This window comes from Neolamprologus brichardi, chromosome 10 (assembly GCF_056152115.1).
Source record: "Neolamprologus brichardi isolate AB-2024 chromosome 10, ASM5615211v1, whole genome shotgun sequence".
Lineage (NCBI taxonomy): Eukaryota > Metazoa > Chordata > Actinopteri > Cichliformes > Cichlidae > Neolamprologus > Neolamprologus brichardi.
The window spans coordinates 5,099,900-5,123,624 of NC_142113.1; the positions used below are offsets into that span (position 1 = coordinate 5,099,900).

Consider the following 23,725-nt stretch of genomic DNA (forward strand, 5'->3'; position numbering starts at 1 on the left):
AGGGTGAAGGGAGTATCTGCCATCAAACAAGAAGACAGCCGCATGTAACTACGACGGTGTTTGCTAGTTCACCTTACATGCATTAATGTAATAACGTGGTTAACCTACTCAACATAAATTACACACGAACAACATTAAGCTACTCACGCAGAGAAGAACGGCTGCTGCTGCATCATCATCCTCATCATTTCTGCTACACTGGCAGGGCTAGGGGCCAGGACTCTAATCTTCGGGTTTTTGGGGGATGTTGCTAACTCCGGGTCCGATAACAGGCACCACACCCGCAGTAGATGTGCACGGTGTGAGGTCTCGCAGCAAGCTATCAAATACGACGCATTTCTCGGCTTTTAAAAAACCCCCGCTATGCGTCGCCAGGTGTTTCATCAGATTTGAGGTGTTACCTCCTTTGACAGTATCACAGTATCAGCTTAAAGCACTTGTTGCAGCTGCTGAGTTTGCATCTTTTGCTGTGAAGTACAGCCAGACTTTTGACTGCTTCGCCTTGGGCGTTTTTAATCTGTAGCTCTGCTCTAAAAGAACGTACGTACCTGGACCCGCCTACTATCCTCGGAAACGTAAAATGATTGGCTAGAATCTAAAGTGTATCACAGCTCAGGGAAAAAAAAAAAGAGCACAGAAATAAAGCACTGAAATGTGCGCTGTTTTTCGGTCTGGTTGCTACCGTTTATGGCACCGGATACCGGTACCCATCCCTAATTGAGCGAGAGCCACTTGTCAAGAAACCATTAGGTGAAAACGGATTAGAAGCTGCCTCTTCTGCATATTAAAAACACACTATTGAGGCAAACTACAAACTACGCTGACTTAATTGACGGTCCGCCGAGTACATTTAGACGCAAACATCCAGCTGACAGTAAAAACTAACAAGCTGGTGGGAAAGGAAAGTTACTTTTGAGCTGAATTAATTTTATGGTGCACACAGGGGGGCGCAAAGAGGAAGTGTTTCACTGGTACCGACTCTCAGTACCATCAGTCCAACATGCTACCAATCCTGTCAATTTGTGTTCACTGACGCTGAATTGTTGTCAGCTAAGGGCTTCCTCCAATCAGATAAACTGTGTGCAACAAAATGTTGAACACTCTGTCTGTAGAGAAGCATTTTAATGAAGGAGCACAACCAGCTCTGAATTAAGAACTGATTGCTCCATTTCAGGAGAAAGCAGAGCTACAGTTTACCCCTCAGGGAGAGATTCCTTCCGCTGCCATGCCCACACACAAAACCGCTGAGACAGCACAGTTGACTTTCTGTTGAGGCATCAAAAAGGGCCTCAAGTATGTTTTGGTTTGTTTGTTTGTAACTGTGCAGGTTTACAATGACACGTTCCTTTTTAAACAACTCCAACGTTCTGTAAGACCTGAGAAAGAGAAGTGCAAAAACAACCATGATTCTCTGGAGGACGGACAGAGACTCCCATCTGCTCACTGTCAAAGGAGATGACAGCCCGGGGGCTGAGCGTGCTCGGCACTGGAGCTGAAATCCAGCTGGTTAAAAGGCTTTTAGTTTAACGATAGTGGGACTGATGTAGGCTTTAAAAAAACTCTCTCTGACATTAATTACACGATTTGTAGCTCGTGGCACCTAAGGGGGTAGACCAGCGACGGGGTGTCCCAACGGGAACATTTTTAAAACCAAAGAAAAACTGAAGCCGCACTCACAACACGTTTCTCACCACTCACAACTGTGAACATGACAGCTTGTCTCAAATAATGCTTCAGACCATCAACATAAAAAAGGACATTAACATTTCATGTTTCAGATAGCTTATACCCTATCCTAGCACCTTTGTTGCACCACAGTCACAACATCAGAGCATCTGCTTCTTGAGAAAGTGGTATGCACTTCCATTTCCTTTACTGCTTCAGGCATAGGTGGATGTCCTGGATTTCTTATTTTTGTTATTAGTTTCCATTCTCTTCTCTGACCGCGCAGCCTTGGCTTATTACACCAAGGTCTGGGGGTGGAGACTGAATTGGGTGTTCATTTATATAAACTGACAAATAAATAATCACAAGTTGGGGTGCACAAGAGCTTTTAAATATTACGTTCCAAGTTGTTATGACTCTAGCATGAGTTATTACTATGTGTGAAACAAAAAAGCACCAATGCTGTATCCTACATTGCCCATGATGCCGCTGGACATTATTTCAATAGATCCTCCCCAAGTTTGAATTGTGAGCTGCAATTGTAATAATTCCAAAGTAAGGAAACAGCTCATCTCAAACTCAGATGGCATCAATATCTGATGACAATTCTGCTACAGGCCTTGCAACGTTGCAGCCCGCAGCCCCTCTGGGTTCTTATTTAAGTTTTAAAGCATGATCTACGTTAACTTTAAATTCAAGAGAACATAAAAAACTGCATGTAAAGCAAACAAATGAAAGGTTTTTTAAAAACCTTGCCCTCCTTGGAAGTTATATCTCTGCTGCGATGCCTCTTTTGATCACATCTCTGTTCACTCTGATTTGACAAAACTCTGCCTGAGATCCAGCGAGCATATGCAACGACTGACACGAAGAAATCACGAGAGTCCATGACTGAATCTTGCTTCCACAACAGATATGACAAAGCTAAACACAGAAGAGGATGGTTATAATGTCCCAGGGTGACTGACAGGTTTCAGTTACTGCCCTTAACAGACTGTAACTGTGACGAGCCCTTTCCCCAAGAGACAGGCTGTGACAGGCTGGACCAGGCAAAAAAGGAGGCTGAGCATATTTGTAGGAACAATTAGCAACATAATAGCAAACATCAAGCTTCCTTAACGCTCTCAAACCCAAAACAGACCACCTCATTCCTTTTAATTAGCAGGGAGCTTTTCACAGGACACAGATTGCAGCTTCAGAGCAATGCTGGAGTGCTACTGCTTCCAGAGCCCGGCAGCAGACTCAAGCCTGAGACATTTATTACAACAACTCTGTATTAATGTTCACTGGATACACAACCATTGACAAGTGTGGATACGGCTCACTGGGGCGTCAGGATGCTATTATTACGTTAGCTAGGATCCCCGAGAGAGTGGAATGGTGGGGAATTCAGACACTGGCCCCTCCTCTTTAGCGTGTAGATCATCAGATTCAAACATCTACGTGCTCTGAGAATAAAGTTTCCAGCTGAAATTTGCTTCACAGATGTGCCAAAAATATATTGGTTTACATATTAGTGTATTCATCTTAAAGTCAAATCTTCACAGGCCACCAAAAGTATCTGTAAACGTCTGCGAATTTCCAAGTTAGCACTGTGCACCAACTCATCACAGCAGCGCCAGAGAATACAAACACACACACTGCTTTCATTGTGTCTTGAAAAGTTCGTATTATACTAGGAGGAACTGACAGAAAATTACATTAACTGTATGAAAAAGGGACATTTGTCCACTGAAAGGCAACTACTGCAGAGAAAATGTCTGCATTACTTGTAAAACTAATACGACATAACAGTAGAAGATGCTGCGCTTACACATGTTGGTGTTTCTGCATGCGTGTTCACTGTGCACAACAGAGCAATCTGTGCCTATTACAAGGCAATGGTGAGTGATAGTGACCCTTTTGGACAGAAGTGTGCAATGGTATCAGGAGCAAAATGCCTCATTGTTTCATCTCATGGGGAGGGAAGAGGGAACAGAGGGGTGGATTTAGCTGGGTTTTGTTTGGCCAAGCAATTATTGTTTCAACCCGAAAATAAATAAAATAAATAAGTAAATTCAATGTATTTATTTCCTAACATTCTGTGCAGTTTGTCCTTAATAATAATGTATATAGGCAAACATCTGATATTCTTACATGAATACATGCTGCTGTATGTTCTGACTGACAGAAAGTGTTTTTATTCTATATTTGCAGCCAGAGTTTGTAATATATCTGTATGTTTGCTCAGGGCTGCCCGAATATTGTACCCAATCTTTTCTTTATTTTTTTATTTATTTTTTTTAATTATTAAATGCTCCGATTTCTTCACACGTTTATAAAACGCTAATTTCAAACGTTTATTTTTCTAATCCTGCTTTAGAATTATACGCACAGTTTCCAGCATTATACAGCTCACTACACCACCACTAAACATGTCAACGATGATATATGATGAATAATATCTGAAAGTGTCGGAACTTTGCAAAACTGAATTTATGACAAAGCTGCATTGGTGTAAACTGCACACGTGTTGCTAATAAAGTGCTCGCTCCGTGTATATTCAAATCCCAGCGATAGAGGACTGAGCCGTCTTTGGTTCTGAGTAATCATCCGCCGCTAAATGTTTAACCAGATAACACGTCTACATCCTATAAACCACATATTTCAAACGCTGACGCAAAGCTTCCCTGAAGTGCAAGTTCAGAGCTATAAGATGACATTACACGAACATTTACTATGTAATTATACGTTACTAGAACCTAACACACTTAACACAATTTAAGAGAGAGGAACTGGAAAAATACAAAACATTTCCCCTAATTTCTTTAAAACCCAGGATTAGCCTTACGTCATCCAAATCCCTTAATCTATATAAAAACGAGAGGAAACCCCGAAAGTTTCCGAATAAAGGTTAGCTCCATAATGTGAACTCGAAACAAATCAAACGCATTTCCTTACCTCTGTTCCATATTACTGGAGCTGCCTAGAAGCGTTATGACAGTTTTTCCAAAGTCCAAAGTACAACTTGGCTTTTTCTTTCGCTAAAGTCGCACCTGTACAAAACGACGATGAAAACTCCTCTAAAGTCTCGTCAACCAAGACATTAAAAGTTTAAAGTTTAAGGCTGGAGAGCAATTAAACACCGCAGACTTTATTTTCTCGCTCTGTCAGAGTCCGAATACAGCTGCAGCCTATCGGTTTACGACCACGCCGCTGATGCCTTCAAATGCTCCCGGACACATGGGCTTTCGTAGCTTTTACCGGTTGTTCCGGACAAAAATAACCAATGTGCGAGTATTACCGAAGTTAATATGCCAGCGTTAGTCATAACAACGTTTAGCTTATACATTAAACTCAAAGGTCTGTAGATTATCTATACTGATTATTGGGGGGGTCAATTTTAGCAAAATCAACACTGTCAATTTTAAACTTCGATTGAAGGTCAGCGACAGTTAATTTTGTTAACTTGGAACAAAGGATTAAGCTACTTTGATGAATGATTAGACGTCATGTCACGTAGGTGTTTGTAGCCATCTCTACTAAAGCCTTAAAGTCAATTTCCCTTAAATACTGCCTTTGAACTGCGCTAAATACCCAATAATTGTAACAGCATTGAAGGCAACACCGGCGTCAAAGCAGGCAAGAGGTGCTTGCACAGTGGAAAATGCTACTTCATACGACCCACTCCTAACAAGCAGCATCCCTAGTTTTATTCTTCGTAATATTCAAGACCTTCAAAGGTAATTTCTTTTTTTAAAAACCCAATAACTCTGTAATTAGTTTTGTTGTCGTTTTCTTTTTACTGAGGGTGGATTGGGTGCATTTGAGAGACTATGCTGGTACATAAATGGTTGAGCTGAAGCAAATTCCAAAATGACTTACCCCCTCTTTCCCACCAGGATCATTTCAGAGACCTCTCAGCCTGACACAATCAAACCAGACACTCAAGACCGACTCGCCCTGTGCCTCTGGCCGACTGACCTCAAAAAGACACTCAGACACTTTAAGTGTGGTTAAAAAAACCTGTAAGTATTTAGCTTAGCCATGACGTTATGTCAACTCTGCCCTCTAAAGACCCCCTGAAAGCATTATCTTGTTTTTTCATTAACTAGCTCAGTCCCTCAGCAAACAAACACTCGGAGTCAAAATAAAACTATTATTTAACTAACTGTTGCTAACCCAGGATCACACGACTCCAGGCAGCCCGATTCACTGCACGTGACTGCTTTAAGCTGATGCATATTTAATGAATTACAGACACATTTCCTTGGATAATTACAGTACGTTCACTCAAGTCCTGAACTGAAGTATACACTAGTTCTTTGCAATGCATTCCCATTCATTTGTTTTTTCCCCTTATGAACACGCCTGCACACAACAGTTCAGAGGGACGTTACTCATCTGCTGAGCTTTAAAACGATACAGTAGCTTCTAATGTCGTGTATCAGATGTTTGAGTTTTTCTGAGCATCTCCAACAAAGTGTCATGAGAAGCTGATAGCCCATGGTGAGAGCCAACACTACCTTACACTATTTAACACTATTTTATGTTGTTTACCTACTTTAAATCATTCAAATTTAGCAGTGGCATTCTGTATACTCATCAGTATTATCAGTTTAAAATTACTGGAGGAACTTTTTTCTGCAGAACTTTTAGTTTTGCAACCTCTTACGTACAGAGCAGAGGCCTTTACCACTTTCTTTCTGAACTTCCTACGAGAAGGACGTCTGATAGAAGCCATGGGGCTGAATAAACAAGACACAGTGAGCATGGAGCTTTGACCTTTAGGACAAAAGACATGACAGAACACCTACAGAGCAGTAGCCACACATGCAGTGAGATTCAGAAAACGCAGTTCATAGATTTTAAAAATGAAATTTGTAATACTTTTATTTTATATGGAAGGAAGGAAGTCTTGGTGTAGTCTTAGTAATAACTGGATGACATGGGGGGGTCTTCAGCTAATGCAGCTCACCTGAACCTTCCAGGCCATTAAAAGCTGGCTCAAATGAGCTGTTCAGTTTGTGTCTTCCACTTCCACTGTATGTGTTTTAAAAGGCACTTTAATCACCAAACAGCTTAAAATGGGATGAGAAAGTAAAAATATTTACATTACACATGAAGAACTTTCACTTAATATGTACAACTCAACTGAGACTTCAGCTTATCTGTCTCCTCATAGATCTTGCAGACAGGAAGTAGTAAATTCCTGCCCTGCTATCTTGTACCATATAACAGGATGAGAACTTTGTGCTGCATTAAGCATCACACAGCTGGTATTTTGCATGGACATGAATAATCCATTTGACTTCTGGAATGCCAGAAGTACAAGGATGCCAAGTTAACTGGACAGGAGAAGAACACCGTGCTGTCTGAAACATGAACACGGTAGTAAATATTAATTCTTACAGTTTGGATACATGGCTCAATGTTTTTTAGTCGCACAGTTATCATGAGACATGTATTTCTTTAATGAGGCTTGTGTGTGTCAAAATAATGTTGCAGTGCACTGAAGCGTGAAAGAAGTCTAACAAGTGAGGATCTCTATTAGCAAATGTTTTCTGTGTCACTGATGCAATGACCTTCCTTACACACACAGTCAGTTTACAGCATAACCTGAGTAATCCAAGGCACCACCCATACATAGGTGCAGTTTACAGCAACAGTGTCTCATTGACGCTGCAGATAAACACATTACGCAGACCTTGGACTGTCTCACAGCACCAGGAAATGATCTGAGATCCTTTGGAACAGGAGACAAATCTAACTCTGTCCCACACATTCTCTCCTCATTTCCCTCACATAAGCAGCTGTCTTGGCTCATATATGCTCACAGCTGCCCAAATCACTGGTCCCCAGACATGATGAAGCCTGCACTGAGGAGGGGGATGGGGGGTGCATCTGGGCCAGAAACTGGTAGGTCTTATGGGTTGTCTGGGGAGAAAAGAAGTCGAACCTTTCTTGTTTATTGAAAGTTCACAACTTTTTTCCCCCTTTACCGTGAAGCTAGTAGTTTGATCCCAGTTTCCACTGCAACACAGGGCGAGCACACGGTATGAGGGATTAATAGCTCCTAGCTTGTATGGTCTTTATTTTAACTGGAACAGCACAGCGTGTTAACAATTTCCATCATTTTACTGGGAAGCGGCAAAGGTTAGTGGTGAACTGCGTTGATCTGGGCAGCGGAGGCATATTTTTCCAATGTTGTGTGGCTCCCTGCAGGAATGTGCTCTTTCAGTCACCATGGAGAGGGAGACAGATTCTTACTGTTGCAGGACAAAGCTTAAAGCTCAATGGATGGGTTTACAGGCCTTCACATTGTGAAAGGATTAAATAAATCAAGGCTGGCTGGGACCTAGCACCACGGTACCCCTGCCATGGCCTTACAGCTTTGACCAAACAGACACACACAAACAGCTGGCCCTCATCCAGACAGGATATTCAGCAACAATGAACCTGGCTCACCCCTAGACTGATTTACATACACCTAAAGAGGCGATGGCAGTGAAAAGAACAGGGGCTGGAGGGGGAAGACTGTTCACTTACCCCCCAAATCTATTTGCGAAACTTAAATATATTAAGCAAAGGTATTTTCTTTTACAGACAGATGATACAATGTGACATATTTAAACACACCCATAAAATATCCACATAGTAATAACGACTTTGGAGTGAAAGAAAGAAGTGTAACAAATTTAAATGGAAACATGAGTTATTTGCATTTGACAGATGTTTTCAAAACAAAGATAATAATGTGCCGAGTCAAGTGAAGAAAACTATAAACAAACACTGCAAAAACCTACACACTTCCACACTATTGTGGCTTTACTGGTAATATACAATCAGATGGTGCACCATCAGAGTGTGGAGGAAAGACTGTTAAAGGTCAAAGAAAAGGTTTAAAAGAGCAACACCAAAAAAGTGCACAAGAAATAACAGCATGTGTTAACAAGTGTACTGAGACAGGCACACAGACTAGTCCTAACAAGGCGACACAGTGCAAACACATCACTCAGGGAGAAGAGTTAATTTCTGGTTAGCAGGTGGTGGTGGTGCAACACACCAAGGGGGTTTTTGATTGCTTTTTTTTGGTCTACCTGAACTTATGCTGTAGTGGTTTAGCGGGTCGGCCACCCATGCACTGTCCTGTATTACACTCTCCATCTCCAAGTCTGCATGCATCCCGATGGACAGATGGGCCAACAGACATTTGGATGGATGGATGGATGATGGAGACATGAGAGAATCAGCAAAGGGAGAGAAGCACTTCAAGTTAGAGAGCAGATCAACTGTGTACTTTGGAAAACTGAGGAAATGACACTTTAAAAGAGCAGGTAACAGAAGACATAATTATAGTTGTAGTAATGAATTATACTGAATGAAAAAAACTACATGAATTTAAAAAAGTGAAACAAGTTTGAAGTTATAATCCTTAGGATCTTTTTTAATCACATACCTACACATGAGGTAATGATTATACTGGCTTGCAGATGCACACACAAACAGCTATGAACAAGAAGTGGCTTCTTTAATTTCTTTTCAAATTTGCCTGAGAGAAGCATGCATACCCCTCACCACCTTATCACAGTAAAGCGGTCAGGTACAATGTGGGTTGGGTAATGGTCAAGGGCGGGGGGGCTGTGAAAACAATCTTTCCAAGTGCAGCCCCCATGAGGGGCTGGAGGGGAGTCTGGTCAGAATGGAGTTACCCTCGGTGAGCAATACGTCCTGAATGTCATCGGCAGTTATGGACTGAACAACAGTTCAGAGTGCCCAGCCTACTTAGAGTTGCTGGGTGTGGTGCTGGATGGTGCTCCAACTGATGTCATTGTCCTACTAAGAGACATCAATGCTCACCTACACACCGACAGTGAGAGCTGTAAGGGCATTAGGATGAATGGCCAGATTGAGTTGAACCCAAGTGGTGTTCAGTTATTGTTGTTACATGTTGCCAACTGATCACTACCCAGTGATGTGATGGAACAGGTGGCGGAGGAGAATGCTAATTAGGTCTGGCGCACCCAAACGTATCGTGAGGGTGTTCTGGGAGTCTCCCAGGCTCTCATCTCAATTTCCACCTCCAGTAGAACTTTGACATCCTCCCCGTCATCCCAATGAGCTGGCTGTAGCTCAGGAGGTAGAGCAGGTCATCAGGCTGACTGGAAGGTTGGTGGTTCGATCCCTGGCTCCCCTGCATGCCAAATATGCTTGGGCAAGATGCTAACGCTAAGTATGTGTTAGTTAGAAAGCACTTAAAAGCATAGAAAAAAGTGCTTGTGTGAATGGGTGAATGTGGCATGTTGTATAAAGCTATATAAGAATCAATCCATTAATCAGTCAGGCCATAATACATTAATGTTTCACACCCTCATTGTTGAAGGAGGCGCTGCAAAGTGTTCGGATACTGTTGTGCTGTCCGATAAGCAGACTGTAGACAGTGGAGCCATCAACTTGAAGGCAGGCCGAGCAAAATGCGGTTTTTGCAGCAGCTGATCTAAAAACTTTTGTAGGAAAAGTTTGGTGAGCCCATTGAACAAGACTTTCCATCTGCCAAAACTGACTCAAGGCAAAGCAGTGCTCTACTCACAAACTGTGTAGTACAGGGGCAACTCTGCTATCACTCTATAACCTCTGGGTGGGTGAGCCCCCGGAGTGTAGAGTCACCCTGTTCCTTAAGACCTTGGGTGTTACAGGGCCGTAAATGGTAAATGGTAAATGGACTGGTTCTTATATAGCGCTTTTCTACTCTTTCTGAGCACTCAAAGCGCTGTACACAACTTTTACATTCACCCATTCACACCCATTCGCACAAGCACATTTTTCTAAGTGCTTTCTAAGGTAACATTCACACACACATTCATACTCCGATGGATGCATCGGAGAGCAATTTGGGGTTAGTATCTTGCCCAAGGATATTTGGCATGCAGACTGGGGAAGCCAGGGATCGAACCACCAACCTTCCGATCAGTAGATGACCTGCTCTACCACCTGAGCTACAGCCACCCGTATTAGCCGACACGCCACTGCAATATCAGGTGGACATCTTGGGCAGTGCCTGTGGAAGACTGGAGTAGTGATCGTCATCCTTAAGAAGAGGAACTGGAGGGTGTGCTCCAACTACACAAGGATAACACTCCTCAGCCTCCCTAGGAAGCTCTATGCCAGAGTGCTAGAGAGGACGGTCCATCTGTTAGCCAAACTTTGGATTCGGGAGGACCAATGTGGTTTTTGTCCGGATCACGGAACTCTGGATCAGGTCTTTATCTAATCAAGGAAATTCAAGTGTGGATGGGAGTTTGGCGAGCCAGTGGAAGTGTAATTTGTAGACTTTGAGAAGAGTCTACAAATTACAACATGGCAACAACACAGGCAGACCCATTCCAGGGTCTGCCCGTCAGCCTGCAGTGAGCTCTGTTGTCAGATGGAGGCAGTGTATAAAGCATGCATTACAACCAGTCTGTGGGCCACTCTTGCTCGTGTTGTTGCTCCATCAACCAGGGGTGCTTTCAGAATGTTTTGATAGGGGTGGGCCATTAAAGGTATTAGGGTGGCGCATAAAAAAAGGAATGAAATGACTGCAAGTCAGCAAAAACAACTTTTGATTAGATGAATAACGGGGTGGTTTTTATTGAACTGGTTTTAGTGATGGAAGATAAATATGACAGCTATTTCTTTTGTTTACTGCCCGCAGAATTTGGGGAGCTAGTTTATGAAACATTGTTAGTGCCAATAAATCAAACAGGACTAAAATCTTAAGGATTATAACTTTACTTATGCTCATCAAATTTGTGATGTACAAAATCATAAAAAAAGTGTAAATGTGAAAATATTTCTATATGTATGTGCGTGTGAACAAGAGAGGGTGGTGTGAGCAGACAGGCAGGTGGAGTGTGTATACCAACACGCACAGGGGGGAAAGAGACTCCAAGAAGCAGGCGGCAGGCCAGAGCAGGGGGAGGCTGAAGCAGAGGAGTCACAGTCAAATGCAACAAATCAAAACACATGCCAACACTACTGTACATCCATGTGCAATGAGATAGCAACAGCATTAATGATGTACTGAGACAGTGGAGAGCAAACGATGCACATTTTGAAACGTGTACAAAGACATTCCACTTTTTAATCTGTGACTTATAATAACACTCCTGAGCCAAGATATTCTCGTTTAGTGTCCTGTAAATACTACAGTTGGACATCTGCACGGTTTCAGGAAACAAAGACTTCAGCTCAGGGCTGTGCGATATGACCAAAACCTCATATTCCGATATAAGACATTTATCGTCCCGACAACGATATAAATCACAAAAATGTTACATTTTCTGTAAATTCTGTGAATCTCAGGCAACTTGATTTGCGTGTTTTCAGCTGGGCGTCATGTAGCTGGAGTCGAGTGTTTTGACCGATGCGTGAAACTATACATTTTTAGACATAAGTTGTAACGACCGCCTTTTTCTTTGTATTTATTACACAGCGTGCTGCGGGGAAAAGCCTGTTCTAACGTTTGAGTCTAAGGTTTATTTTGAGCACCTGACGGCTCTTTTTTGTTTACATTACAAAAATGGTTTTGAAATAATATTAAGATGCTCAAACAGAAAAACATTAAACACAAATATATAAAATATAACTATTTACAGAGAGACAGGAATAAAAAGGACCCTTAAAGTGGAAGAGCCTCAGGGAGAAGGAGGAGAAAAATAAGAACATTGTTTCTGCCCTGGAGAGCTGCTGCCTCATCAGAAAACTACTGATTGCTAGAATGAATGGCTTTGGCCGGACCCTTTGAACTGGGTCAGACCATCACGTCACCAGGCTCCTGATTGGTTGTCGCGGCGCGACTTGATGCTGGAGTTCAGATTTTTCCAACTCGAGCGGTAGACGTGATAAGCTCGAATGCACAAAATGCACCACATAAACTGCAGCGCGTATTTTACTTCGCGCTTCAAACGCATCAGTCGCGCTACTTGGTTGCGCGAATCTGTCAGCAAAGCGTTTTCGCGACGCAAATCTGCTTCTAAAGTTTTGCGCGACCCCCAGTCGCGCTTCATCGTGCTCCTCCATTGACTTTACAGGTAAACCTGAAGCTCTGGTCGCGTTCAGTGTGAACGCACCGTTAGGTCCTCGATTAGTTTTGACTGGTCCTTCTGTTTGTCATCATTTCAGTTTATTTTGAAAAATCTCAACAGGATCTTCAGCTTTATTGTGAAAGGTTTATTCGGAAAATAAACAAGCGGACTCCGGAGCCACACGCTGGGTTTACCGTCATTGTTGCTAACGACAAAGCATAAAAACAGTCGCTTGTATGTCCGTAGTGGGGTTATTTTAAATATAAGCGAAAGAGAGAACTTTAAGAAATTGATATATCAAAACGATAAAATATTGCTGTAAACAGTTTATGTTGCGACACCATGAAACAAACGATAGCGTAAAATGAACGTTTTTATATCGTCATCCGATATATATCGAACAGCCCTACTTTAGCTCATACACTGAACAGAAACCCAATCATTGAAGAATTAATGAACAATAAGAGGAAAATCTGGTGTCTATATCAAAATCACGTTCCTGACCACGTGCAGATATCCTGATATCAGAAATAGGGCTCATGCAAAAAACAAAAACAACAAAAAACAGCAACAAGCATTGAGATATTACTTAAAAGCAAGGGAGTGGGACAGCAGGCACAGTCTAGCCTCGGACTGAATAGAGTGCTGTGTGTGCACTGCAACAAGATGCATTTGGTATTAGTCACAATCTGGAAGGATCAACAACATTATGCTTGATACTTGAGCTGCACATCAGAAAACATGGGCATCGAAAAGCTCCAGAAAGCCCACAAGCAATAACCACCCTCTCTACTTTAACGGTACACTTTATCTTTCTTCAATTTCTTCTTTTCTCTTGTGTCCTCACTTAACAGAGACCCCAGAATGAGGCTTTGGTATGGTTTGGAAAAGCAGCTCCACTTGCCCAACCCAATGCCAGCGGGCTGGCTGTGGCGCTGAGTCATAGTGGTTGAATCAATGTTTAAATTTGGAGCATGTGATGTGGATTTATTCAAGACATCTTACAGCAACAGGATCTGAGCAGCTATTTCTGATGACAATGTTTAGCTCAAGCCGCTAAAAACACTGTCGAGTGCTCTCTTTGATTCTGAGAGGGTTTGTGTTATACACTTGTCTTTGACACTCTCTGGAGTGTGCTAAAGAGCTTATCTGTTTGCTCTGGACAGCAATAGATTAGCAGTTATTTGCAGAGGATTTGCATATGGCTGAGTCAATAAATCATGATTAAAGGCCTCTTTCAGCTGATCATGTGTCAGAATTACAGGCTTCCTTTCACAGTAAAATCATAACCTGCTTATATATTAGACGTCTGTAACAGAGTTCTTATTGTTCCATTTCATTTTAGATTAAAAGTATCAACTACAATATTACCAACAAATATTTTTTCCCAAATCATTAAACTGACCCAAAGAGTCTGTTAGACCACTGCATGCACACTAATATATACCCAAAGTCAAATCACTCACCACAGATCAAACTCTTTCCTGAAACCTCAGCGATATCAGTGAGACATTAACCGCCATCAGTGATAACGCCCTTCTAACACATTTCCTGTTAATAGTTTAAGAGGAGAATAAGTACCTGGTTTTGGCACTGAGTTGGTCATGGACTGTGGCACTTTGTCGTTTATGAGCTCCACACACTCACTGGGGAAGAAGCCAACCTGGAAAGAGTTACAGCACAGAGAAAAGTGGGAGGAAATACAATCACATTTTAGAAGACAATAATGGCACCCGAGGGCGTAGAGATGTTAAGGAGTGGTTGCCATATCAGTTATATGATTTATGGCTGATTTTTACCATTTTGTCATCACGTTACATAAACACTTCCCTTCGAAACTGAAGCAAAACTCAGATAAAATCATTACAGTGGGTCTTTTAGGTTTGTAGCAGGTTTTACATTTGAATACGATCACATTAACTTTAATTAGCAAAAATAGACATTCAGGTTGCCCAAGGATACAAAAAAAACAAACAGTGCGAATAATGTTAGCAGGTCAGACTACATGGCAGTCTGGAAAAAGTGGGATTCAAAAGGGTCTGTTTATGACTCAGACACACTCAGATTAAAAACAGGATGGCAAACCGCCTTGTTGGTTGATGACTGCACTGATTTTTTTCTGCATTTCCTGACCAATTGGAAGCAGTTATGGGATTCAACAATGAAGGGTGTTGCATGCTCAACCTCTGGGTGAATCCTTTCAATCACAAGGCAATTGCACACGCCACCTGGTGGGTGGCATTCTCTCCAAACGATGGCGGCCTAACTCTGACTTTATACATGCAGATAGACTGAGCAAAACTCATCTACACATGTCAGTGTTCCAGCTGGATGCATTCTCACTGTATTCTTACTGAACATAAAAGCGAGGTTGCAGAGCACCTATAGTATCTTGCAATTAAACCAGCATCCTGGAAAAACCACATCACCATTTCCCCAAAATTTCCCAGGTGTGGGACAAATAAAGGATCATCTTATCTTCTTCGCAGGAATTTCCCTTTCACTTTCAAATCTATTGAGCCCATTCAATCCCAACCAGCAACCTGACAGTGCTATCCCCTCAGCCTCCTCGTACGTACACCTACGGTATCAATTTGAAACTCCTACATCACCTCGTTCAAGTTATCGACAATATCCTCCCATCAGCCTTTTACGGATGGGGGTAAAAGAAAAACAATACAATTGCAAGTTCATTGCACATCAACACTCCATTTGTACATAGTCACTGTGTTCCCAAGTGTGACTGTAGTTTACAGAGCTACAAAGCCTGTAAAGAGGAATTAAAAGCCACCCAGTGTCAGAGCAGTGAAGTTTCAAAGACTGAATGCCATGTCGAGAGAAACTGTCATTGAGGATTTTACTGTGGGCCAGCCCAGGTGGACCAGACTGTGGAAACCAGTTAAATGTGCGTCAGAACCCAGATAGCAGAGTTTTGGACATGTTGCAGTAGCCTATGTGGCACAGTGGCACAGTAGCCTATTCTAAATCTGCTAAATCTGAAGCTGCTCTTTACCCATTATGGATTTTAACCTAAAGTTTACATTACACAATAAAACACAGGAGTATTAGTGGTACAAACAGGCCACTTCTGCCATCATCAACTGCCCCCTACTGGTGGTGCAGTACTCCATCAGTTCTACCAAGACATCCTAGGTTTGAGTTTCACTTTGCTTTTGCTGTTAACAAAGTTCAAATGTGACAAACTGAGTGAACCTTTCATTCATATAAAACATCTATAAGTATAGACCAGCCTACATGTGTTCAAGTGTTCAGAAACTCTGTAATCCAGAGGAAGCTAGCTATTTGTAGCTAGTTAAACATAAATGATCAGTAAACATCCTGCTAGGGCTGGACTATTCACCAACATCACATAACCTTTAAAATATAGGTTCTCAAACTAAATGAGGAACAATTAGTTCCTCATCGCTGTGATCACAATAGGATCTGGTTATGGTCAGGAAGCAAAAACTATACATGTGGGTATGTGGGGATTGTTCCAGATCCTTTCATAGACATAAACTATAACACTGCACCCACTGTTGCCTGGGGTGTTGCAATTATTTGGACGGAGCCAGTCAGGAGAAGCAGCGGGGGTGATAATGTTGAGGGATGTGTCAAAAATAAAGACTTGTCAGGCAGAAGGCCGAGCTCCGTGTAAGGCAACATCTTCCAGCCGATGATGTGACCTATCAAAAACCTGGAAAAGCAACTGCTGAAAAATTTGTATTATAAACTTCCACATCTGGCTTTCTTTTAAGCACATTAATTAATTTCTAGATCATTTTCACTGTTTCACCAGTTAAGCACCACCAACGCAGCCCCCTGTTTGGCTTTAATGCTGGCCTCCTTTACACCTGAACACCCACTTAGCAAATCTTACCCACAGTGTTTTGTATACACTTGTCTGGGTAAAAGTTTCATACACACAAACACAGTGGACATACTGTTCTCCTATGTTATTGATGACCTTCATTTCAAAATACAACTGTCGATTTAAGTGTTTTCTTAGACTGATAGGATTCATGTTAAATAGTGATTAAGCAAGCTTTTTGACTAACTTCATCAGTATTGTGACTACTTTGACCGACAGGTATTTTAACTTAGGCAGCAGCAGCTGATTGGTACCTTACCTCCATTAACTGAACAGGACCTCCGCACTGCTTTTACAATACGGCCTGCTCCTTGGTATAGATTGTCCAACAGGTGTGTGCTTTCCGTGAGTGAAAACTAAGACATTTTGAATGTGCCAATGCCCCCTTTATAACGCTAATTAGTTCAGTAGCCAATAAGAGCTAAGCGGATGCATGAAGCTGGAGCTAAATGCTATTAATATGGAAGCAGTTTGTTTAGTTAATGAAGTTTTAATGACATTTGTAGAATGACATAGGGCTTTAACAGTATGAACATGTGTTTAATAACAGCTATGCTAAAAACACCATAGTATGCTCCATTTGATTACTTAGCAAATCAATTCTTTAAATTACTTTATGTGAATATTAGCATACAAAGTAATTTGAAAATGGAATGCCTAAGTTATTCTTTACATTATATATGCTAAGAATGGCCAAGAATGGCATCACATATATTCTTACATTGCAGCTAAGAGACAGCTAGCTAATTCTTAGTCTTAGTGTTAATGCTAGTTGGCTAGCTTGCTAATGCATTATACCTACTTGTGTACTAACTTCTGTATAACATCAAACAGTCTTGATTTCAGGCATCAGTAAATCAATTGCACAAGGTAAATATACATGCTAACATGTCTGTGAAGGTTCTCACAGACATGTTAGCATGCTAATACATGCTAATACATGCTAACACTTGCTTCTTACAGTAACAGCCAACATATCGGGGTTAGCCAACTACACAACATGTATCTAGCATTGGTTGCTTTGTCTCATCAGTCAAGTTAGACTCAATATAAACACTCTGACAACGTCCATTGCAGTTTTCTAACAGCTGTGGCTGCCAGGTTACACACAGCTCCTTTAACTTCAGTCATGTGCTGTTCATGGTTTTATCTTCTTTCACGAAACATGCAATATTTTTAGTACCAAGAGAAAATCATGCTCACACTGCATAATGCTCAGGGTTATGTGTGAGCAGATAAAACCGTGAACAGCACATGACTGACTATATATGCACACAACGTAGGAATATGAATTAACTCAGATGCACCACGTAATCTCCCCCAAAGCTTCACATGAAGGTGGATTTGTATCTCCCTTTGCCTTTCAGCAGACTCTTAAATATTTGAAGTTTACTTTACAAAGAAGCTCTTTGTCCTTGAAAACCTCAAATACAAGTCATATCAAAAGTTTACAGCCAGAGGGAAAGAACGTGCGTGCTGTGTGAGAGTTTCTGTTTCAAGGTGCTTTGTGAGCAGCGTACCTGAAAACCATGCTTGCCCCTCCACCATGTGGTGTCCTCTTTAGGGGGCATGTCAATCACAGACACGATGTCGCCAACCTGCAGAGAGTAACAAGCTGACATCAATGATTGTTATAACTGAAATGACAATACATCTAAGCTGACTTCCTCTGACAAGTGCATATTTAGTAAGGATTGTTTAGAGCTGAAAAGCTTGTCTTGAAAGACAAAAAAACAAACACCTACTCAGTTTTCATATTTATTTACGGGTAATATCTGGACCGAAGGCATCTTTATTGCTGTTTCAGTTCGTTTTCCTCTTGTATCACCATCTGTGTAACATTAACTGCTACAAAGCCAGTTTAAAAAATAGGTGTAAAGAATTCACTCTTATATTTTGACACAGAGTAAGTAAGTGTGTGCGCTAATACTAGTCATAGACAAAACAAGCATTCATAAGCTGTTGTCTCTATCAGGGTTTTGCCTCAGTAACACAGCATGGGTCTACTAAGAATTTTAAGGTGTAAGTCACTGGACAGTCACTTTTTACTGTTCAGGGAATCAGCGTGTAGAAATCTTTATTTCCAGAATTTAATACAGCTTTAAAAAAAAGTTTGAAACTCCAGTACAGCTTTTGGAGAGGGAGCAGTCACATGACCATGGCAGACCCAAACATGCTTTGCAGCACACACGGTTGCTGTAACAGTACACTCAACGGCTGCAGCTCTCCTGCTGCCAGCCGTACGCATCAACACCAAACACAGGACCCGGTGCAATATTTAAGTCGGCGGGGCATGATTGCAGATGCCGTGCAGGTGCAGGTGCGTCCACCTTCCCTGCACGGCATCGCAGAACACACCCCGCCACAGTGATTTATCTTACATCATACAAAGTTACACCAGTTAGTCAGAGATAAATGAAAGCAAAGCAACAATAGACTACACTGAGTTACTGAAGCTAATGAAACAGAGACAACTCTCTACATATATGTATATTTGTCCCTTAAAGACAACATCCATACATCTTCAGCTTAACTGGGGTGTTGCAGCAGCCTAAGCAGAGAAACCCAGACCTCCCTCTCCCCAGCCGTCACCTCCCACCAAGCAATAGAATCTCTCTAATGTCTCCTAGGTCTATCTGTGGCCTCCTCCTGGTAGGCACCTCACACAGAAAGCACCCAGGAGGCATCTTAGTCAGATGCAAGAACCAGCTTAACTGCTCCTTTCAATGCACAGGAACAACAGCTCTACTCAAATGACTGCACTCGTTACATTACCTCTAAGGGAGAGGGCGGCTACCCTTCAGAGAAAGCTGCTTATATCCACGATCTTGTTTTTTCAGTCACTCCTCAAAACTCGTGAGCACAGGTGAGGGTAGGGACGTAGATCCACGGTAAGTCTTTGCTTTCACACTTAGCTCTCTGGACTGGTACAATGTCCACATCACTGTCAATTAGACATCACGACAACTCTCTACACAAATGTATCTACATAAATGTATATTATGCTCTTTGAAGGTTCCCGTCACCGCAAAATAAAGCTGGCTGGTCAGACTAATCGTAGCTTTGAATAAGCCACTGCAAGACTGCGTGGCTCACTCATTTTCTGCTGCTGGCATCTTTGCTTCTTCTCTTCTGTACACCTCACTTCATCATGGTCCCTTTCCAGAGTGAATTAGGGTGCACCAGGCAGAGCAGCCCTGTGTGAACTCCTTCCAGGAGCCAGGGTTGATGCAACAGCATCTTTTTAGCACCTCTGTAGGAGAGCCTGCCTTGTTGCAGTGCTATAGGGAAACAAGTATTAACCATATTAACCTGCCTAAACATGTTTCATCGCCAACCTTTGGATCATCTCTGTATCAGGGACTTTCTCCTGGCAGCAAGCTAATGAAGCTGAGGCTTGTGTGTGATGCCTCGCCCCATCAGTAACCTAACTGTTCTCCAAAGCACTTTGATGGCTCAAGCTTCCTGCCCATTGAACCATGACAGTTACATCCAGGTAGCTCACTGGAGCTCACTCTTCTGTGTGTGCTAGTGAAGGAGCTGATATTAACCCTTTAAAGCCGGTTGGAGCGGGCACGCTCCGTTTTGCGCAACTATTTTTAAATCCCGGTAGCACTGCAACCACGTGAGCTAGCGCAATAATTTTTTTTTGCATATGAAACCGCAGGAGTTGTACTTACATCTTATGCCATCAGCTTGTCCTCGGTCACAGTTTCCTTCCACATATAGCTTTGCAAAAACTGCATAAAAAGCGCTTGCAGCAACAAAAACATAATATTCCAGAAACACGCTTTGCCGATCCGATCAGCTGTTCATAAAACTTCCTACGTTGGAATAGACGTCAGCGCGAACTTTTGCATGTCTGCCATGACCTGCCCGAAACCGGAAGTGACGTCATTTTTGCGGAAATGTAGTTTTTTACCATCAGGGCCTTATGTGCCTATACTGGTGTTTTTAAAAGTTATGTTTGACTTTATGACTTTCTGTGTCGTTTCTGGGATGCTTAGGACTCACATTGCACTGCTGGAAATAGTTTATTTTGATGCATATGCTGCTTTTTTGCAAATTTGCAGTATAATATTTATTTTTGTTTTTCCTGCAGTATATAAAAATTGGTGTATTTCAAAAATAAAACTATGAAGACACTCAAAATAAATTTCCTGTGGTGGGAAACTACTTTGTGCAACTTTTTTGTATTTACAGTTTTGAGGGATAAGCCTCTTAAATTTCTCTAACTAGAAATATATGTTAAAAAAACAAAAACGATTTTCAATTTTTTTGTAGTTTATTGCACTTTTTTGCAATTTATGTAATTACTATGCACTTAATGCAGACATATTATTAAAATTTAGGCTGTAATTGTTGTATTGATGTATAGCAACTTGAAATGCTCCCAAAAATGGCTCCACAGCATGTAAAAATATAATATAAGCTCTGGCAGACTTGGTTCTATGGTAGGTCTTAAAGGGTTAACAGAATGATTCACAACCATCAGGTTCTGTGGAAGCCATTGCCCAGACTTTTATATGGCAACGGCTACAAGGAGTCACAAGTGAGAGCTGGGTGCAGTGGACAAAAACAGAAAGTACATCATGTTCCCCCATCTCTATTCTCTAGAAACGCTCATGTATGTGACATGGTTGAAGCTACAGATTTGTTTCTATTAAAAAGGAAAAAGGCGTGACCGTCACCTCAAAGGACAGCTCGTCTGAGGCCTGGGCTGTGTAGCGCTTTATGACATGAGCAGCAGCAATCGCCGGAACATTGATGGACGATTCTTCGTGAACCAGCAGATGATTCCCCTTATTGTCCACCTGATGAAAACACAAACCCAAAACGTACATGTCAGGTTAACAGAGGCAGCCATCAGCTAACAAATTCTAATATAAGAGTGCGCTAAATATGTTTCTATTGGTGCTTCCAGACTGAAAATGTGTAAGGGTACAAAGACAACCTGCAGGGCTTAAGTTACAATTGATAGGAATAAATGAATACCTATGAATGTTTGAAGTCCCTCATAATATTTACTTTATCTATATCAATAAATACTAGATGGTTATGTGTAATTTCAGCAGTCCTTTAGTTAAATTATTCTTCTACAGGAAGTGTATTTACCTCCATCCACGTGAGGGCAGGCCCACAATTGATCTTGTTGTCAGCAATTGCTGAGAGCCGGGAGAGGTAAGCCAACAACATCTGGGAAACTGACTAAACATGGACAAAAACACAGAGAGCAGTTAGAGTCATTACATTTACTTCACAATAGTGCCATTTACTAGTGCAACACTTCATTACAAACACAGTAAATTTCAAAGTCTGCTGCCAAAACAAGTCATTATAGTTAAAGATCCTTTTAAAGGTTTAAAGTCTGCTTGCTTTTGTTATGTGTTCACAAAGGCAGCACATTTTCCAGCTAATGATGAGGTCTGCATAATAGTACACAAACAACTTGAAATGACTTTAGCTCTGACCTAATGTTACAAGGGATATTTAGCTTTATAGTTTCTGGTACCACAACTCCCCAAATGAGACATTATAAAACAGTAAAACTTTGATCAGCAGAATGTTTGAGATCAAAGTTCTGTCATGTAAAAACCATGTAAACCACGGCTTCCTACTATCGATATTAATGACAATGAATTCTAAGGGCGATCGTGGCTCAAAGAGTTGGCAGTTCGTCTTGTAACCAGAAGGTTGCCGGTTCGAGCCCAGGCTCGGTCGTTGTGTCCGTGGGCAAGACACTTCACCTGCTGCCTGCTGGTGTGCACCCCAGTGTGTGAATGTGAGAGTAGTGGAATAGTGGAATTGTAAAGCACTTTGAGGACACCGAAAAGCGCTATATAAATGCAATCCATTATTATTCTATGATCTAAGCTCTGGCTCAGAATACTGATAATAGTCTGTAAAAGCAAGACTACAAATCACTTTGGGCAGTTTCTGCACACATAATGTAAAAATAATAAAGCCTTGAGGGTATTGATCACAGTCCCTGGATGCTCCAATACCTCAGACTGATCAGTCAGACTGTCCAATTGAGCTCAGGCAGCTGTGGCTACATCTGTAGCTGCCTCCACCAGCGTGTGAATGTGAGAGTGAATGAATAGTGGAATTGTAAAGCGCTATATAAATGCAATCCATCATTATTATTATTGTTCTCTGATCTAAGCTTGAGTCTGGCTCAGAATACTGATAGTCTGTAACAGCAAGACTACAAATCACTTTGGGATTTAAGCCATACAGGTTTCCACAAATCTACAGTTTCTGCATACATAATGTAAAAATAATAAAGCCTCGAGGGTACTGATCAAAATAAAGCACTGATTTTGATCACAGTCCCTGGATGCTCCAATACCTCAGACTGATCAGTCAGACTGTCCAATCGAGGCAGCTCAGGCAGCTGTGAGAAGCGTCGGTCGTAGATGCAGAGGTGCAGGTGTTTGTCCAGGACACGAAAATCCTCATAGCTGCGCTTCACAATCCAACTTCGACCCTTCAGAACAGCAATGCAAGCGTAACCGCCAAAAAGAAGGAGAGAGAACACAAACAGTTGACTGAAGGGATACATATTTCTATTAAACTGGGCTAAGGTTAAATTCAAATGATAAAAAGCAGAGCTTAGCTGTCAGATACAACATAAGCTTGAGAGTAGGAAACATTTTACATGCAATTTGCAACAAATGATAAAGAGTTCTTATATATGTAGCACTTCATTGTTTGTCTTGTTAGAGTTTAAAAGGCCAAGTCTGTACGCTGTTTTACAAACGTTCCTCATAAACAGACTGATAAAACATGGCAACAAATTATCTGTGCCTCTAAATCAATGGAAGAGTATCTAAGATTTAAAAAATGTTTTAAAAAAAATCTAAAAAGGGGGCTCAAGTCGCCCACAGATTTGTCTACTTTGTATTAAAAAGTATTCACTGATCATCGACACCTTATGCTGGGCTTACACTGTGCGATTTTTGAGTCATGCGACTGTTTTGGCGATCGGCCCGATTTTGGCCTTCATTGTGCGTCGTGTAGTATACGTGGGGTAACGAGAAGCGATTAACACCTCATGACCAGCTCCCGATCATCATTCGCTTGGTCGTGAGGATTTCAAACCTGTGTGAAATCCTCGCGACCGTCGTGAGGGTGTCACCGC

At 41.7% G+C, this 23,725-nt stretch overlaps 1 protein-coding gene across 8 annotated transcripts in view; it reads right to left on the reverse strand.

Annotated features, from left to right (window-relative positions):
- Nucleotides 1–23,725, reverse strand: part of arhgap32b (Rho GTPase activating protein 32b) — a 142,683-nt gene that overhangs the window by 19,266 nt on the left and 99,692 nt on the right. For 4 of the 8 annotated variants that reach the window (XM_087847097.1, XM_087847096.1, XM_087847100.1 and 1 more), the window contains 7 exons: nucleotides 22,934–23,071; nucleotides 21,697–21,789; nucleotides 21,273–21,395; nucleotides 18,102–18,179; nucleotides 14,292–14,373; nucleotides 11,556–11,606; nucleotides 8,745–8,819 (listed from right to left, as the gene is read on the reverse strand). In XM_087847097.1, the coding sequence (XP_087703223.1) occupies nucleotides 8,745–8,819; nucleotides 11,556–11,606; nucleotides 14,292–14,373; nucleotides 18,102–18,179; nucleotides 21,273–21,395; nucleotides 21,697–21,789; nucleotides 22,934–23,071 (640 nt within the window). Of the gene's footprint in view, nucleotides 1–4,605; nucleotides 5,377–8,744; nucleotides 8,820–11,555; nucleotides 11,607–14,291; nucleotides 14,374–18,101; nucleotides 18,180–21,272; nucleotides 21,396–21,696; nucleotides 21,790–22,586; nucleotides 22,608–22,933; nucleotides 23,072–23,725 lie in introns of those variants that run through there. The other 4 variants (XM_087847102.1, XM_087847098.1, XM_087847099.1 and 1 more) reach the window with 4 other exon arrangements.